Below are 20,077 nucleotides of genomic sequence, written 5' to 3'. Positions count from 1 at the left end.
GTTTGCTGTTACGGTGGTTAGACGACGGTGTTCAATCTGAGCGCCGGCTTTCAGAAGGAGGCGACAAAACAAACGTAATGGTTGTTTTGTTCACCACATAGGCAAGCCTACAGCCGACACACTCATAACACAACGGAAAAATTTAGATTCATTTTTTAAATAGAATATGAGGACATTTAATTTTAGTCTGTTTTAATAACATTCAAATATTATCTGGAGGGAATCATTTTCACCGGAGAGATTTAAATATGTAGGACTTTGACAGATTTTCCTGGTAAAAAACAAAACAAAACAGTAATTACTGGATCAAGGAAACCCAGTTTTATCCATCCAGTATGCAAACAGTGACATTCATTTCCCACAGTGAAATGCTGAATATATCATGAATGTTTTCTGCTCTATTTAGCAGCAGTGAAGGTTTACCATCCATCCTTGATTTGTCATCTTTACCCACTTATCCAGTGCAGGGTTGTGGAGGCTGCAGCATATCCCAAGCCCATATTAGGTACCGTCCACAGATAAAACCAAATATGAGTAGCAAAGTGAAACTTGAAGTGTGTGAACTGCTGTACATGGATGTAAAAGGTCCTGAACCCCTCTCCACTTATATGCACATGTGCAGTAATATCCTTTGGGAAGTCTTTCTGAGAAACTGCAGTGGAAGACAACAAAGCCGGCTGGTCGGATTTGAATCGACCAAAAAGCTAAACACTCAAAATCTGTGTCACACAACTAGTCAGGGCGCACATCTGAGACTGGTGATGCAGCAGGTTGAGCTTCACTCTGACATCCACCATCGTAGCTGAGCTAACTGCTGAGTCACTTTCCATTACCATCGATGAGCTTGAAAAGCTGGGTTCCTCCGGTGGTCTCGGCGGCTTCGCTCCTCCGGGATCCTTTCCGGTATCGGATCTTGTAGCCGGTGATCTCCCCGTTCTGGCCGCTGAGGGGTGGGGGCTGCCACCGAAGCATGATGCTCTGAGGAGGGGGAATGAAGGTAGGTGAAACATAAACTTACATTTAACGCCGCTTTGGGTCTGCAGCTGTAAAGGTGACCTCACGATTTAGCAGGTAGCATCACACCTTCCCACACACCTTGGCTCAGGTGTTCGCGTGAACGTAACTCTGCAGGTTTACTGTTCTGCTCGCCAGAAACACGCTCTCACCTGCCCCTCCCTTCCTCCTGACAGTAGTGCGAATGGGAGGGCCCCCGCGAAAACAAACGCCCCTCTGAGCGTGAGTGACGCATTTAGGAGAAAAAAAAAAAACCCACATGAACAACAGAAGGAGAAGTCCTGATGAGTGGAGTGTGCACGTGTTTGTGTGTGGACAGGTGAACCCCGCGGAGACGCTGAGGCAGACAGATGAATGCAGGACTCCTTTGCTGGCGGGCCCACGCTGCACTGTTGTGGGATTCATGCATCAGAGTTTTTGTGTGTGTGTTTAAAGAGATAGGTGGGTGGGGGAGAGCCCAGCGTGGGAGAGGAGTTAATTAACGCTTCCCCACTGTCACACTGATGCACAAAAGCCAGAATACATGTTGAGGGCACAAACGCGCTCCTCCCCAGCCGCGTCAAGGGAGCTGCAGAAATTAAATTTGTGTTAAGTGTGTTCAATTATTCCATTTTTCTTAGTACACTATCTGTCCCGACTCGCTGTGTGTGTTGCTTTTCTTCCTTCTCCTTCCTAATCATGAAAACCTGTTTGATTGGCTTTGGGAAAAATCACAGGGGAAGGTGAGATGGCTGAAGCCAAAAGGAAAAAAAAAAAAAGGTGCAAAATAAGATCACAAAAACATGATTTCCAGGTTGCCTTGCAGGTAATAGATGTGAGGTTCTGCTTGACAAGGCCCAAAGAGGAGGCTGAACATGAAAAGCATGTTAATTAGGGCTTTTTTTTTCCTTGTTCCATTCGGCTGGGCGTATCAAACAGCTAATTGCATAAATGCTTTGTATCTATATACATGTACTAGAATTATGGACTTAATAACTGTTTACATTCAGAATTAAATACAATGACAGCAAAGGAAAAAAAAAAAACGCCGACTAATTTCAGTAATGTTTCGGAATAAAGGATGCCAGATGTTTGTTTTACAGATTTAAATTGGTTTGTCTGGTTCTAATTGGGGAGGGACAGCTGGATGTACACTATCCATTAAAAAAAAAAAATATTCTGCTATAATTTCTGTCCTTTCCACAGAGCGCCTCCTCCTCATTTCACTCTTAATATTAGCATGAGAGTGTTTTCTCTCCACAAATCTCAGCTGAGTGTCCCTCAGCATGGGTGGCCAGTTCTCACTCAAGCTGGGAGTGTGTGATAGGATTGTCTACCAGTTTTTTTTTCCCCCTAGTTTGCTTTGACAGTGCTCTCTCTCTCCGGCTCTGCATCGACCAGCAAAGGGCTAAAAGCGCTGGCTGCTGCTTTTGTAGTCAATGCACGCACCCTGAGGTTTTCCGTATCTTCTTCTCTTTGCTGCTCTCTGTTTGCACTTGCTGTCTCACGTGTCATGAGTGAGGAACATCTTTTATCAAATTTAATCCATCACTCGGGTGGAAATATACAATAAACAGGCCTACAGCTCTCTGTTTGAAGATCAAATGGCTAAACAGATAGGCAGCCGGGGCCGGTTTCCTGTTTTAATCAGGAGCCTGTTGTGAAGCCTGCAGCCACCTCAGCAGCCTTATCTAATCAAGGATGTCATGCAACAACCAGACTGAGCAACTTTAACTGTAATAAATCTGATTTAACAATGAAAGTTTAAAAGTGTGTGAGACACCAGGAGTTGTTGTCTGGGCTGTGAGAAATGTGACACAGTTATCTCTGATTCAAAGAGAGATTCAGTCGAGGTAAAAGAAATCTCACATTCAAACACTGAAATCTATAGTGAATTTATTCCATTTACCGCTTCAGCTGGAAAACACAGATCTATTAATAAGCATCAATTTGGCAATTTATAGGTCAAAAAACATCAAGGCATCGATGGTAAACAGGCTAATTTGGTTGAAGAGTGAACATTTTCTTAACTTTTTGCTCCAATGTGAAGCAGAACTCTACGCTCATGTTGAAATATGGCAGTATAAACACCATCTACACTTCTTTGACCTGTCCATCATCAAATCAATCCTTCCTTGGGTACTTTGACCGCTATCTTACCTTCCTACGTATTATTTTTAGTGTGCCTTCATCTCCCAGGCTAATGTTTCTCAGCATCCTTTTATATCTGAGCTGCAGGCTTCTTCGCCAGATACTGTACAGAGGGAGAGTGATACAGAGGATAAAACCTTCTGACAGGCGAGTCTCCTGCCGAAGAGAGGATCGATGAGGGTTCGTACACCCTCTTAAGCAGCTGGGGCTACAGGCCTCTGACGCAGCTAATCACACAGAGAAACAACAGTGCTCTGGACTGCAGGCTATGTATTTGTTCAACAGCTTCTGTGTGTAAGTAAGTGAAGGCTTGTGGATTTGGCGAAGCAGACGCTTACTCTACACAACAAACAGTCGAGCTGCAAGCGGTTCAGAAGCATTTGTCATTTGTATGAGCGCCTGAGAAAGTGAGTGTAACAAACACGAAGGCTTTTAAGTCCTAAATAAGAGTGAAACCTCGTTCAGTCAAGGCCAGCGAGTCTTACCTTTGAGTTCTGGACCTCCAGAGTGAGGTTTTGAGGAGGAGCGCTTGGTACTGTGAAGAAAAGAAAACGGATCATTTATAAAAAAAAAAACAAAAAAAACAAAACTATCTACTGTAGAGCTAAAAAGATTAACTGGTTAATCATTTAGTTGATTGACAGAAACATAATGACAGTAAACTGAATATTTTAGGGTTTGCAGTGTCAGTCTGAGAAAACAAGCTATCTGACATCATCAGCTTTTTCTAGCATTTTATGGACCAATCAAACAATGATCGATTAATGGAGAAAATAACCAGCAGCTTAATCACTATTTAGTGGCTGATGTTGTTTGTCGCTGATGAAAATGTGTCTTGCTGGCTCTATAATTACAGCAGACTACAGTTTAGACACATACAGAGATGTTAAACTCAATTAAGGAATGCCACAGACTAAAACTGGTGGATTTTCTCTTCATGGATCAACTGACCGTCAGACAAGGTGCGAACCACGACGTCCTCAGTGGAGACACCTGGACCGTGTTTGTTGTTGGCCACCACACGGAAGCTGTACTCTGTGTTCTTCTTCAGCCCAGTCATGGTGTACGACTGACTGTCAATGTCAATGTCCTGAAAGAGGGGGAGGGAAGAAGGAAAACAACATTTGCATGCGACATCGGAAAATAACGTGAATGCGCTCACTGACAATTCAACATGTAAAGACAAGGCAGAAATAGAGCAAATAACGCGAAGCTCGCATGAAAGGGAAATGTTCAATTCTCGAAAAGATTACCTGCAAAGGCAGATAAAGAATACATTTGAACATTCATGACTGGCGGCGTGTTGATAAATGCAGAAATGGCCTCAGTTTTATCATGTAATTTTAGCATTCAAGTTGGATACTGGCTCCAACATGCTGTAAATGAGACAGTTCCAATAGATTTACAAGCCCAGCAGTCTCTCAAATATGGCAAAGCTGCAAAATGTGATGCCTGCTTTCATCATTTCATCACACTAACGTTTCTGTTTGTAAATCTGTGTAAAACTGTCATCTTCCACTGAGACACAAATTATGCTTTCTGTGATTACAACGTTTTGCTTTACAAATTGGGCACGCCGGCACATGTCCAATTACTTCAAGGCAATTTGTATTCAGCTCTTTGCTTGTAACATTTTGAGGAAAAAAAAAAAAAGACTTCATGGAAATCTGTTCGTGCTTCCAGAGCGATCCAATCACAACCTCTGAACTCGGGTCAGATCTTCGCCTGTCACCACATCACCCTTGAAGATGCATCACAGTTTGTCCCTGGATTCCCTCTGTCCGTTAATATTTCATGTCCCTTCAGCACCGTGTCGTTCTAACTTCATCTCCACTCTGTCCCTTACCTTCGCCTCTTCTTTCTTTCTTTTCATCCCTCGCCTTTCTCACCTCATCTCTGGCTCTCTTCTCCAGGGAGCTGAGGCATCATTACTCAGTGAGCTGGCTGAAGTTTCATCCATTATCATATTAAAGGCTTTTTAATGCCTCACTGGCTTGCACACTGCTACTGCTGGGACTGACTCAATATCTAACCAGCTCGATTCCACTCTTGTGACAGAGTTAGACCTGCAGTGCAGAACTGGGTGAATCATATCTGCCTTCTTTTTGCACAATATGTGTTTTTGTGTGAGAGGCCTAATCAAGAGTGTGGCAAAAGGCAGTACAAAGAGTCGTTTAGCAAATGATTAGGAACTCCTTAGCTCATCACAATTTACGTTAGGCTATGCGGACATATTCTTTTCACTGCGTCTAATGAAGCCTCTAAAATCGAGCGTCAGCTACATACAAGACTTCTCCTCTTACAAGGCGGAGTGTGAATGGTACTAGCAGCAGAATAATTCATTTGAAGTGAATTAAATAATACATCATCAGTATACGGAAGGCAAACCGCACAAGGAAATACTGAAATGCAGGAATTACTAAACGGTGCCGTTTGATGGCTGAGTCAGCATCATGAATGTGAAAGCATATCCAGATTTTACTCAATTTTTAATTTCTGAGTAATTCAATTTTATCTTTGTCCAGAATGTCCAAAAAATTGTGCTGGATCATAATCGTTAAATTAAAAAAAATGTGCTCTTTCACTCTGGAGCAACTGACCCGACTACCTGAAAGCCTAAATTCAAAGTGCTCTCATATCGTGTACATTTGGTGAGCTTTCAAACGGAGTGAGCTGAGTGAAGACTATGAACATCCCACCTCTTCATTGCCAACGCTTTTGTCTGTGTAGTACAACTTGTAGGTGAGGATCTCGCCGTTGCCAGTGAGGGGTTTGTCCCAGCTCAGGGAGACGGAGGTTGGCGTGTTGGACACCGCCTGCAGGTTAGGAGCAGGGCCCGGCACTTGGACTGGAGGAAAAAATGAAGCAGGAGAGCAGAGATTAGAAAACCATCCCATTATCTTGAACCTTCACCATTCTTGATTCATTCTGTTACACCTGAAAGACAGGAACTTAATTTAGCAATGTCCATTGATAGCTGCCAGACACACGTTCTTGGCTACTTCAAAGACACATTTCCGACGTGTTAGCCAGAGCTCAGACCACACGACGGCTCAGTCCCTGCAGCTCTGCGGAGACCAATCTGTTCCCCCTGGACTGGGCTGCCAGCCATGTTGATTTTCTTGTTATTCCCATGACAAACAAACTGAGGGTGTGCCTCAACAACAACACCGATGTGCACCTTGCATTCCGCCAACACTTGCCTCTAGCTGATATTCAGTGTGGCCGACAGTTTATTTCATTGTGTCTGGTCAGTCAAGATAGGGAGCAGGATGCATTACAATGCGTCTGTGTATCAGCTCGATACGATGATTGTCAGGCGGCGCTATTTTTTTTTGTATGAGAAATAGAGAAATGCAGAAATGTTTATCTTGAATGATTTGTGATGTGGTGTAACGGCCTAAATTAAATGCTTACACCAGCATGTAAAGCTGGCACTGTGTTAATTTTGCAGTGAAGATTAATCCTTTTAAACTTCACGTAAGATCTGACAGCTTATAAAAATTTAACAAATTAGAACATGAAGATAAAACATAGTGAGTGTATATCACATATACACACACATACACACTTAATATGATCACGTCCGATTACTTTATGCTCACGGGGGGCCTACGCATTAATACTTTTTCTACACTTTACATTTGATGCAAATGTAAATGCGCTTAAATCAAAGTTGACAGTCAGCACATTAACCTCTAAGTAAACATTTCATAGGTGCTGTGTGTGCTAGAAGACGGAGCAAGAGCAACAAAATCTGTTTTGCTGCTCTTATAATTGTCCATAAGTATATGGACAGTGACATGTCTTGTTGTCTCTGTGGACACACACACTGGACAAAGTCTATGAGGTTAAAGTGCTGGCTGTCAGACACAGATATATGTCTGTGCTCTATATATGTTTTAAGCTTTAGCTGCAGGTGTTCCTGACAGGAAAGAGAGGCTCTCATTTGTCAGTGGGCTCTGAAGTTGGATCTATGGGCTTCAGTGTGTGTGTGTGTGTGTGTGTGCATGTGCAGGTGTATTAAGTCAGTCTCTGAGGAGAGGCGATATGGGGGAAGCGCCGTGTGCACACGCCCGGCACTCAGACGTAGGTCAACAGTTTAAGCTCCAATTCATAGCATGTTCTTACACTAAAAGTGCACACACACGACAGAGATATACTACACAGGTACAGCCCGCCCTCACTGCTATCCCCATGGGTGGCTCGGCGCCTGCTGGCAGACATTAAGGTGCAGTGTGTGTATTTATGTGTGCGTGTCATCTGTCCGACCTCCAGCCAAGGACACAGGTAGAGAAACATGGGCTGACCTACAAAGTGACAGTGACTGAGCTGTAGCCGAGGCTGGAGGTGAGGGACGTCCACCCTGGCAGTGTGCTGGGAAATCCCCTTCACAGCACTTTCAAATATGGGTGAAACTGAGTGATTTGGAGCAGCAGCCGTGGGGAGTCTTCCACAGCCAAACACAAAGGGAACAGAAGAGGAGAACACTTTGTCGCCTCAATAATTCTTATGTAGCTTCTTTACAGCAGCTCTGTACAAACTGGACGAGGGGGAAAAATCTGGAATACTAATTTCAGACATTCCTTACTCAGGTAAGCAACACATACAGAGGGCTTATAGTAAATGTCGGCGAGTAAACAAGAAGTGGCTTATAAGAAGAAAACGGTGAATTTCTCTGGTCTGCCGTTGGGTGGTCTGACTGAACGCACGGCCCCGAACAGCCTCCTCTGTGTGTGTCTGAGTGTGGAGGGAAGAGGGGCTGTCTCTGTTTGAAGTGAGCGTACGTGTATGTGAGTGAATATTTGTTTGTGTGAATGTTTATTTGCACATTTGTGTGCTCCTTTTGAGTGCATCCTGTTTGCCTCAGTGTGCCAGTGCGAGCATGTTTCCAACAAACTGGCTGGAGTTCGCCTTTATGTTTATGCGTCCTGTTTACTGAGCATGTATAAATGAACGTTTGTGTGTGTATGTGTGTGTGTGTGTGTGTGTGTGTGTGTGTGTGTGTGTGTCTTCACCTTCAGCCTGGGTGGCCACTTTGAGCGCTGCAGAGCTCTCTCCCTGGCCGTTGCTGTTGTGGGCCACAACCCTGAAGCGATATTTGGTGTCTGGCATGAGGTTCTGGATGGTGACCTGCATCTCTCCCGGACGGCTGGTGTTGAGCACTCGCTCCCTGATGTGGACGTGGACGTGGACGTGGACGTGGACACACACACACACACACACACACACACACACACACAGACAGACAGAACATTTTATTAATTCTAAGGTCTCTAATTACATACAAAAAACATGTTGCGTTTTAAACGTGTCACAAAACAGTGGTCCACAATCACCAGCGAAGCCCAGAAGAGGGTCTTTTAAAGGGTCATCACACGGTTTGTGTAGCCTTTCAGGTGTAATATTTTGGTGTTCATGTTGTCCCCCATCTTCACTGTCATTGTCATATGGACCTCTGAAGAGTACAGCAGTTTGCCTCTTTGAATTTAGTACAGAGTCTGCAGCGTAGATCCATCCATCCCATGATGCTAACTTTGGATTCTGAACTTCAGTTAGGTAGTTCTGTAACAGCTAAATTCTTATCCAAAGGCAAGTTTTTCCCAAAATGCCGTATGTTTTGGTAATGCCAGAAATCCTAAATGTCATCCTAAACTGTAATGAGATTTCAGACAGGAAGTTTCTGTAATGAGGTCTGTGACATTTCGCTTGATTTGTCGAAGCACTGGATCAAAATTCAAAGATATTCAATCAACGATAATATAAAACTGAGAAAAGAAGGAAAACTTCACATTTGGGAAGCTCGAACCGGTTAATTTCTCTTTTTGCTTGATAAATTACTCATTTTCTATCTATCAGCTAATCAATTAATGCAGTAATTGACTAACGATGAGCATATGAGCACTCATCAGTGAACGGTGGGAAAATTACAGCTAGTTTCAGACAAAATAAGGCACGTACAACCACCCTGCTCTGTGGAAACAGTATTTGTCCAATCCACACATTTGCACATACAGTAAAATATGCTGTTGCATCTTTAGCTCCAGCACAGAGTATTTTCTGTATTGGGACACAACTGAAAATAACTTGAAGCTATTTTACAGGGAAAACACAAAAAGTAGCCAAAACGCTTGAGGGGAAATGTGGAAAGTCCTCTCAGCTTCTGAAGTTTTCTTCTCAGTCATACACAGAAGATCCTCCACACAACAAGCTGAGGAAAATTTATGACAGGGCTACTTGAAAAAAATGGAATTACTGTGTTTGAACTAATGTTAAACGGTAATCCTTTGAGGAAGGAAGTTTGTTTTTAATTAATGAACACTTACTGCTATGATAAGTGCTTTAACTGCTTTAATTGGATGTATTCAGAGTGGTCTGAGACTCTTGCACAGGGATATATGCATATTAGCACCCTGCTGACTCCAGCGGTAATGTGTATATTAGCACCCTCCTGGCAGTACTACAGTACCGCTTAGTGTGTGTACTACCTGCTAGTGCCCTCCTGGCTGTAGAAAACGGAGTAGGTTAACTCATCTCCGTGGGGTTCGGCCGGCGGGCGCCAGGTCAGCTTGATGAAGCGGGTGGAAACCAGTGAAGCCACAACATCCCTGGGGGCGGAGGGGGTGGGCCCCGCTGGACTGGCTACACCTCCGGAGCCTGGTGTTACATGGTCAGTAGTGTTAGGAGTCAGTGAAGGGGGAGGGAAAGAGGGCAGGGCTACGTCTTTGGGTTGGGAAGGAAGGAGGAGGCAGGGAGGGAGGGATGGCGGGATGGGTGCAGGGACACGGGGGGAGGGGGAGGAGACAGTGGCAGCGTGGAAGGGGTTGAGAGGAGCATCACGCAGAGGCGTCCGAAAGGAACAGGTCGAGGAGAGGAAAGGAGTGGAAATGGAAATGACAGTGAAACGAAGGAAAGGAAGGAAACAAAAAAAGAAGAAAAAACAAAATAACAACAACGTAACAAAAAAAGACTGTTGGCGTGACAAGGAACCACAGAAATAAAACACTTCTACTACATTCACCAAGCTGACAAATAAAAGCACAATACAGGGGGACTACACATGCAAGTCTACACACAGCTCTCTAACGTCAGGGCAGTGGGAGCAGAACACGGCGTCACACATTTATTTTCATAGACGGTCTTCCTGCCAATCATCCGTGATTAAAAATGATTGGGTTGCATTTTTGGTGACGTTTTTACTGACTAAAAACTGGCCAGCGTTCGATGGAAAACGGAGGCAGGCTTTGCTTTGACAGGGACAAAGCCACCTCCTAGCCTCTCAAATGCACACAAGAAAACCGTCTATGTGTTCAGGGAGTCAAAAGCTTTTATTTCAGACACAGTAAAACAACTGCAGACGACCCTAAACCCCCCCCGTAAATTGATTCTGAAGTCCAGATTCTCTCAACTAACACACCAGATGATGTTTTTTAAACACTTTTGCCGTCACATTCCACAGCCCAGCCACAGAAATGTTGGTGATTTCATTTGGTGGGTTTTTTTCTTTTTTTTTTGTTTTTGGAGGAACAATCTGCGGTCAGACTCAGTGAGATCTGCTTTCCATTTGCCTGGCAAGAGGGCAAAACGAAACCATACGGAAAGAATGTCAGTCTGTATGACATTTCCATTTGTTTGCAGGTCAGGGAAATTGACTGGAGGGCAGAACTGAAATACAGAAAAGGAGCACGGCACAGTGTAGTGTGCTAACAGTGTATTATTACTGGGGAAATTGTTTTGAAATGCAAAGCGGCTGCTGGCACATTTGTCTGTCATGGCATGCGGACTAACCGCTAACTCGGCTTTCAGTGTTTGTTTACATTTCGACTTTTGTGATTGGAGTGATACGAAGGTTGTTGTTTTTTCTTGCAAAGGATTACAAGGTACACACACACACACACACACTTTTCTGTACATTGACACTCACTCTTTCACTCGCACACACTGCGATCAAAACCTCTGAAGGAGCTTGAGCTGTCCTGTCTTGGTCGGGTGATTGGCAAGGCTACACGCATGACTCCAATCGATCGCGTCTTATCTCACGCTGGTAATTGGCTGGCCGCTACAAAATGATCCCAAAACGGGGTTAGATTCATGTAGTCTGAAGCAGGCACAGAACACACTGGGGTGAACCGACGTCTGGTGGGTGCTGTGGTCGGTCGAGATCATTCCACTGGAATCACTCCTGAAAACAGCTCCCTTTCCTGTGTGCTTAGGAGGAAAAAATGTGGGCCTAATGTCTAATAAGGGCTGGGATTACTACACTTTATTATAAATACTGACAACCTCAAACAACTTAAATATGGAAGTCAGCACTTAAACCCCAAAGCAGCATTTCATTTCAAATCCAGTTTGCTGGAACTGGGCCAGAAACAAAGGAAAACATATCATCGTCCTAACACTTTCTGACTGCAGTGTAAATGACCAGATGCTGAACAATTATCCTCATTCATAAAGCGATGCGCGCACACACACGCGCGCGCGCACACACACACACACACACACACACTCACACAAAGTCTGGTGTCTCACTGGTGATGGGGTTATCATAACACAACCATAAGCAGGCTCACAGGAGAAACAAAAGCTTGATTGCTGATGAGGAAGCACTTCCAGCATTACTCAGATGTGAACACACAAGAGAGGACAAGCCGAGGAACATAGTGGATTATACGCTGTAAGAACACACAGCAAATACTGGAAGTCACCTTGGCTGTGGAGACAAAGGTCCACTCCTTTGGTCATATATAAAACCCTTCATTAGATGCAACAGTGCCAAAACAAAGACAAAGCAAACAAAGACAGAAATACTAAATCTAATTACCAAGAAATGTTTACAGACAGGAGACACAAGGGGGAGATGAAGGAAGGAAATAGAGATATTTATAAGTGCATTCAAAATGTCTGAAGAGATGCAACTTCTTCTACTTGGATTAGCAGAAAGTAGAAAGCGTCTCATCTCAAAAGGCTTGCACGGAGGCTGTACTGTATGTAAATATGAGAGGAGAGAGATTCCAAGGTGAGAAGCCCTGAAAATGGACAGAAGTGACATAACGGACAGCTGCCGTAACAGAACTAAACAAACTGACAGGACCTGCGTAATGAATCACTTGACAAATTCTCTAAACGATTCATTTCAATAGCGAACGCTGCGACCATCTGCTGCTGCTTTATTGGAGGTTCCATTAATTTTCTATCCCTGTTTTTATGTTCATTCTGGGTGTTTTTTATGTGAAGCACTTGGAGAATGTAATTTCTTTGTCGTAAAGCATTTTGAGCTGCACTTCTTATATGAAGGGTGCTAGTGTCACCACTACTCCATATAATATAATCTACACTTTAGATGGTGTGACAATAATAAGCAAATAGCCAGATTTCCCTTTAACTTGCCATTCAATGTGCAAACAGTTCTAAAACTAGGAAAGTAGAACGAGATCCCATGTGTCCAAAATATGTTCTGTTAGTCAGTCTTGAGTCGTCTGGAGCTGAGCCACTGCTCGTTGTCTGAGACAGAAGAGTAAGTCGTGACAGGAGTTGAGCCGAGCTCTTAGACATGTACGCGTAGACATAAACTGATCGTATCTCTGGTTGTTACAGGCATGTTGTGCTGCAGTGGAGGAATCATTTTAGTGCACCGTTCAGAGAGGAAAAGGAAACAGATAAAGCTTGAGTGCTGTTACAGAGTGAAAGGTTCCTCGGAGGTCAGAGGGGGTTAGTGGAAACGGGTCACGCCGCCTTGCAGACACCTTGGCCGCTGCCTTAAGTCTTTGAGTAAATTTCTCCATCAGTACGCTTCGCCAGCGTGACTCTCGGAGCAAAGGGACTGCGATAAGAGGCTGGATGTGTCACCTTCTTTGAAGCAAACACAATAAGGAATACACCACTTTAGTGAAGATAATCTTGAAATCAGTGTCAGGTCAGACAAAGAGATATGGCAAAGCCTGGTGAGAAATGCATTCTGGGGGAGGCAAAGGAGAGGAAATAAAACCATTAGATGTGGTCAGACCACTTGTCAGATGTAGGTAATTGACATGCTGGGCAGTTTTCAGTGTCCTTCTGACAATCTGTCTTGTACATGCATGCCTAGAAATGTTACAGTAAGGAGGTGTCAGCCTCCCACTTCCGCTGCCAAGCTCTATTCATAGCTGATTAATAGTGTCATTAGTCTCTGTGCCAGAGGTAATGAATGGCTGGCATTAAGGCTTAACGAGGAAGGTTACTCTAGATCTGCATAATAAATCTGGGTAACCAATACACAAAACAGTCAGGACAAAGACGTGCATAGCAAAGCATTCATCTTAATATTCAACGGGAGAAAAAGTCGTTTCTGAAATTAAAACAATTGGAGTAGCGTTAAAGTTCTGACTAAAGCCTCGTAACTTAAACTTTATCTTCTGCCGCTAACTCCATAATCCTTTGCTGTGTTCCCCAGTGAGCGTCGCTGTAAAGTTACGCCAAGTAGTTTTTTCATCATCTGGTCTGAGTACACAGATAAGAGAGCCTACCTCACCGGCTCAGGCCGTGCACCTCCACCAAGAGAGCATAAATCTAGTGAATGCAGAGATCTGCCAGAAGCACCCACAGCACTGTAACTACAGATAGCCTTTTGAGGGGGAATTCAGCAGGCCATGCCAGGCTCTTGCAAAATGGATTTTCTCAGGGCTAGTTTCCGTGTCTAATGTGGTTCGTAATGATGACTGTGTAAGAGACACATCCAGCACAATGCTAATGGTCCATTACTGAGTCACTACTTTTATCTGCCATAGAATGAACGGAGCAAGAATGAACAATGTACTCAAAAAGCACAGTCCAGAGCCTTCAAAAAAAAAGAAAGAAACACGACAAAGCGGACTGTCAATTAAAACCGGCAGGCTTTGTCATGTTTCATGCGAACATGCAAAAGTGGCGTGATGAGAAAATGTAGGACTATAAACCGAACAGCACATATCTGGGCTTGTAGTTGAAGTGCATGAAGGTGATTACAGAGAACTCAGATTCCTTCCGAACAAAGACACAAATTCATGACAGATCCTTTCATAAAAACGTAAAGATAACGTAAGCAACCACAGTTCTTAGAGCAGCTGGTGATAACTCCGGCTGCTTTTTCCTTTCTCTCTCTTTCAAGATAAGACTGGAAAGATGAGCAAGTCTGACAGCTCATGACATTTGAGCAGCTCCTTATTGCGCTGACAAAGGAAACTGAGTCAGAAAGAGAAGACAAATGTTTCAGGGGAAGACAAAGTGCGAGGTGAAGGGAGAAATGGCGAGAAAAAGGCTGACCGAGCACGGGTGTTTTGTTGTTCTCTGTGTTTCCTCTTAGGTAGCTTGTCAACAGCAATAACAAATTCCATCTTTAACACAATTTCAACACTTACAAAGTGCTTACAAGCAATACAGCCATAAATGAAAAGCAATTATAAACAATAAAAATGCGAGACATTCATCAACAAAGGATAAAAACGCAGCCTGTATTGTGTACCTTATCGCTGGCCGAGGGGAAGCTGACAGAGATACAGTATCAGATCGCTGGAGCGTATCAGTTACTGCACACATTCCCTCCCGCTGTGATAATCAGAGACAGTCAAGATTAAAGTGCAGCTCAAACCTCACAAAGGCTTAAACTGACGAGGTGTTCCAACTCACTGACATAATCCGAAAAGGAGAAAAAGTCTTTGTGTCTCAAACTGACTCTCCCAAAAAATTTCAGACAGCAGCTCCTCCACATGTCGTTTTCTAGGGCACGTTCGCGACGAACGCAAAAACTTTCAAATATGCCACCTTCCCCAGGAGAGAAATAAGCTCTAATTAAATCTAAAAAACACACATCAATCCCGATTTGAAATATTTCTCTGGAAGAATCTTTATGCGTCGGAGACGCTGATGGTGGGACACATCAAAGTCATGCACGAGAAGAGAAATAACTGAGAGGTGAGCACTCATATGGTCAGACACAGAACACTGTAACACAGGACTTCACTGCAAGCGTCACTACTGCATCACGATGCAGACGGAGGTCAATATTCTGCCAAACATTTTTGACAAAGCACATCACAGCGTCTCTGCCTCAATAAGCGCAGACCGTAAATGCAGCTGTGGAGGGCTCTGAGTGGGTCACACATGTATTTATGTCTCCACACTCCGTAAACACTCCTGTGGCGGCACAGACAAAGCGGGATGTGAGAGGACGCATCTGATGGATCCGTGGGACTCCCGGATGCCATGTGGTGATACAGCTAATACATTGTGGGGGAGGTGTTAGTACTTCTAAGGATGGTCTCTTTATCAGACGGCTAAAACCTCCATAAGCCTGTGCATGTTCTTGTTTATCAAACAGAAAAGCTGTCCTCTTGAAACCCTGCAGCCGTTTTCTCTTAAATGGCACAGTTTGTTCAGTTTTACGTTTATCTTGCTTTTCACATCCAAAATCAACATTCTCACATTCCCTGTGGGCTTACATAAACAAGTAGAAGGCATCTGTAGGGGGCATGTTTTGGACGGGATGATGGTATGTCTGGGTTTGCATCCACTCTCGGCCCTCCAGCAATTTACTTTCTGATCATTTTTTTCATGAGAAAGTGACCGTCCCTGCTCTCGGTCTTCAAAATAAACACGCGGCTTCATGTTTAATGTGTGGGAATGAATAAAATGATATATACATTCTACAGAGACTTAACAAACCCAGAGGATGCACAGATCCCAACACACAGGGGAAAACAAACTCTCCTATGTGGAGATGACGATGGTAATTGAATGGGTGCATCAATAATTAAGCATCCACTGTGTGTACATACAGCGTTCCTTCACCATCAAACACATGTACCCCCTTGATCCGTGAGCCACTGGTGAGTTAATTTGGGTGTGATTGCTTTGTTCCTTTGAACGCCTTGCTTCAACACACACACACACACACACACACACACACACACACACACACACACACACACACACACACACACACACACACACACACACACACCTCTCTCGCAGAAACATGCACGATCATGAGGGCAACAGCTGCTTGCCCAGACTCGGTATGCAAATGAAGATGTGCGACTACAGTATACAATGTAAAACCCCCCTCCCCTCCACCTCCGTTCCCACTTTGACAAATCTGCATCATATGCATCACGTGCTCCACATGCTGGCTGGGAGAGGAAGCGAGGCCTCTTGGGCTCGCCTTTCAAGCAGATCAAAACAGCCAGTGATGCTGCACATCTCCAGAGCATTCCACCACCGATGCCCAGGACTGAAAACAAGCTTTTCTTTCTGCACCGCCTGCCTTTGTATCTTATTACATTGGAGGTACAAGAATACAATTCAACCTTTACAGGGGAACAGAGCAAGGCTGGAATAAAGTAATTGATTTCAGGTTACCAGTGTGTATGTGTGTATACACGCACTTGCAACATTTCATGTATAAAGTGAGTGGAGCTGAACAACCAGGAACAGGCTGAAAAGGTCAAATAGTATGCTTGCAGAAGTGAGAGCAGCTGCACCTCCCCCTTGGGAGACTCCCTAACAAACAGTCCAGCTAATCAGACTCCTACCAATAAAGCGGCCTCCCAGGGTCAGACCCACTGAGAAGCGGCTACCGCACTACGCAAGCAGGCAGCGGGGTGCCCACAACCCGCTGTGATGTTACTCACTAGTCTACTTTTAGCTTATGGAAACTGGGAGGCTCAGTGGAGAGATGGGGGGGTGGGTGCTAACAGGAAAAATAAAAGCTCCAGCTTTGTTGGTGCCGCTCACAGGGGTCAGCTGCCTGCAGCTAAGGGAAGGGTGTGAAGGGAAAGTGATGTTTTTGTGCCATGTGGTGCTTCCAATTACTGCACCCAGAGGACCGTCCACGTCCAAAAACATCAGATCGACATCCTGGATGAGTGTGTGTTGGAGGTGGATGGCATTATATCCTAACTAAGGGCACGTGTTAGTGAGGTGTGTAAAACAGACTGTCAGGAAAGAGCAGATCTCTCACACATACTTGCGCAGTCAGGCCTAAAACTGGCGCTGATAACAAGACTGACCTTCAAAAAAACAGCACTGACGCAGGTACTGAAAGCTATTTTAATCCTTTTTGCACTTTTCTGTGCAAAACAAGAGCAAGATGGGTAGGTACCCATAACATTTTGTAGTTAGCACTTAGGCGAGAGACCATTTATAAATGAGGCAAAGCCTTTCAGCACGGTTGAGTAAATACAACCCATAGAAAAGTTCAGCCCGCGCTGTGAGAGCCTCCGCTTGTAAAAAACCACATACGCATTCAACACCATCCCTGAGAGACAGAGCCGCAACACAAACACTCTGCCATCAGCGTCCGTACAAACAGCAATTTGGTGGAGGCTGATTTCAGCTCTTCACAATCAATTTGGCCTACAATCCCTCTGATCAGCTTCCTACAGCACCCAGTGGGGGAACACACTCGCTAATCACGATCACTAACGTGGTGTGTGTGCATGCCAAAGATATTTAGTGCGTGTCTTCTAGTTAAGACGCTGTGTGCACATTTTAGGGCTTCATCCCCAAATTTGAATTTCAATTTATTTTGCTATGAGGCAAAATTTAGTGGACATATTCACATTTACATACGATTAATATTCTCCAACAAATGCCCCTGATACGTTTTTATATTGCCTTTTCGTGATCACAGGCATTAATAAATATAACAATAATGCTCTAAATAAAACAATATTATCGTATTTGTTTAATCAACCACAACCCACCATAGGCAAATGATACACAACACTCTAAGTTAAGATAAGGCACTTATTATAATAGCACCCGCAGCGCTTAATAGCACAAGCAGCTGCATGAGGTGAATATAAAATTCAGCTGTTGGAGAACAGGTAAATTTGGTGCTCATTGCAAGGGACTTTTTTGGAGGCAATTTTATCCCCCAATTGCACTTAATTAGCTTGTGCTTAGTGCCGACAAGACACTACTCTCTGTGTCTGGGCTTCTTATCTCGGCTTCTACTGCATCACTCGAATGCGATGTTCATTGTAATTTAATGTTGACTTATGGAAAGTGCAATTGTGAAAATAAACAGCACCACAAACTGCAGCCTCAAAACATTACCATACAGTTAAATCAACACCTCTCTAATGAACTTCATGAACGTACTAACTGTTGCACGATGCTTGTAGTGGACTTTTTTTTTTTTTTTCCAACCTTTATTTAATCAGGAGAAAGTCTCATTGAGATTCAAAAGCTCCTTTTCAAAAGCGTCCTGGTAGCATAAAACAAACAATTTTAGATGAAAACAGAGAACAAATCAAAGAATCATTAAAAAAAAAAAAAAAAAAACATACAAAACATCTACAGTCAGATGTCCTTGCTTCCAAGTCTGGACTGCATTGTGCTGTCACGTATTTCATGTCAGGCTTTTCATCCACCCACCACTGTATATATGTGTGCAGTCACTACTGTACGTTTAGCATATGACAGAGATGAAGCAGGGAACAAAGAGGGTCAAGGCAAGCGAGAGCAGCCTACATAATGATTGCAGGCTTGAACGAACAATGGGAGACCATTTAGTCGGATCAACCAGCAACCACAATTAGTTTGTGCCTCTTTGACCTCATGAAGCAGTCACCACACAGTAAAAGACGTGTGACCATACGTGTGCGTGCACGTGTGTCCCAGCAGGACACGACGTGCTGTTCAACTGTCATATTTTCACGCTGCTGCCCGGTGCTGAAGGTAAACTCCCGACACAAACCGTGCCAACAGAAGACATGGTGCGCGGCCCTGCGCTGTGCTGACACATTCACATGCTCACAACGTAACACATTCACTCCTGCTGGCCCGGCCATGACCCCGCTAGCAGATGATGGAGCACACTGTATTCCCTGAAGTGTGCCTGGGCTTTTATTCAGTACTGGTGGAGTCTGACTGGAGGAAAGGGTCTTTTAGCAGCCTATTCTCACTTCTTGATTTGAGCAGGGAATAAGGGTGGTGCTCCAATGTAGTGGATGTGGTGATCCCCCATATGTGGCTTGTCTGCTACAAATGTGTTCGGGGGATTTTTTTTAAAACGATTTTTTACAGCTCCCCCTACAAACTGAAACTCGGCCTGTTTCTTGGTTGTTTAATCGTGATCCAGTTACATTTTACATTACATGGATTCATAATAAAGTGAATTTCTCTCCCCGGCATCAGCTAGAGCCGCCACTGCAGTACATCACACTGACAGCTGAGACCTCCTTTGAAGTATCTATCTTCATCTTTGCCTTTACTTTCAGTTCAATATCAATTCAAGTACTTCTTGATTTGTATTAGAAAAGGACAACAATAAAGCTTTAGCATCAAGATATATTTGTACATGAAGCCCTTCCTGCTTGCATGTCTTCACACAGCCACAACAGCAGATCCAGGCCTCTCGTGTATCCGTTGTGGAAATTATTACTGCTGAGTTTCAATATTTGAGTGTCTGTTAGTGTTACAAATGTGCAGCAAATATCGGTTTTGTTTGGAAAATTCATTTCTCTTCAGGCTCAGTACAATGTTTTGAACATAAGGTGGAAGAGTTTGGAGCTTTCTCTGCTTTCTGTTGTTTACAGTGTGAGCAGAATTACTTCTGGCAACCCGATCGGCCCATGACAGCTTTCTTTGGCCGGGTTATGTTCAGCTTGCAATTGGCTACAATAGCTTTGCTCTATTACTCTGTACTTCTTATGTTTTGGTTGTTTTCTTGCCAATAGTGGTCTCAAGGTTTAATATTTTTAAGTCGGATTTTCTGGCTCCAGACAAATGTAACTGCTTTCATTTATTTTCAACAAGAGGAGGAGTTGGGCCACATTCTTGTCCCGCATGCATTGTTTGGTATCTTTGCTCAAGCTTAATGCCTTTACTAAAAGAGATTAATTTTGTCTCACTGTTACTAAAATAGCACAGAAGTCTTCACTTTGCCTCTAATTGGTTTGTCCTTAGGTGCTTC

At 43.9% G+C, this 20,077-nt stretch overlaps 1 protein-coding gene across 15 annotated transcripts in view; it reads right to left on the bottom strand.

Moving 5' to 3' along the window:
• neo1a (neogenin 1a) overlaps positions 1-20,077 on the bottom strand; it is a 151,593-nt gene that overhangs the window by 21,888 nt on the left and 109,628 nt on the right. For 14 of the 15 annotated variants that reach the window (XM_076732692.1, XM_076732737.1, XM_076732772.1 and 11 more), the window contains exons 8-13: positions 9,633-9,867; positions 8,163-8,317; positions 5,844-5,992; positions 4,096-4,234; positions 3,630-3,679; positions 834-978 (exon numbers count right to left, since the gene is read on the bottom strand). In XM_076732692.1, coding sequence (XP_076588807.1) covers positions 834-978; positions 3,630-3,679; positions 4,096-4,234; positions 5,844-5,992; positions 8,163-8,317; positions 9,633-9,867 — 873 coding nt within the window. The remainder of the gene's footprint in view (positions 1-833; positions 979-3,629; positions 3,680-4,095; positions 4,235-5,843; positions 5,993-8,162; positions 8,318-9,632; positions 9,868-20,077) is intronic. The other variant, XM_076732746.1, reaches the window with a different exon arrangement.

Source organism: Chaetodon auriga, chromosome 1, assembly GCF_051107435.1.
Source record: "Chaetodon auriga isolate fChaAug3 chromosome 1, fChaAug3.hap1, whole genome shotgun sequence".
In the NCBI taxonomy this organism is placed as follows: domain Eukaryota; kingdom Metazoa; phylum Chordata; class Actinopteri; order Chaetodontiformes; family Chaetodontidae; genus Chaetodon; species Chaetodon auriga.
The sequence above is the reverse complement of the archived record's forward strand: the minus strand, read 5'-3'. Positions and strand labels throughout refer to the sequence as shown.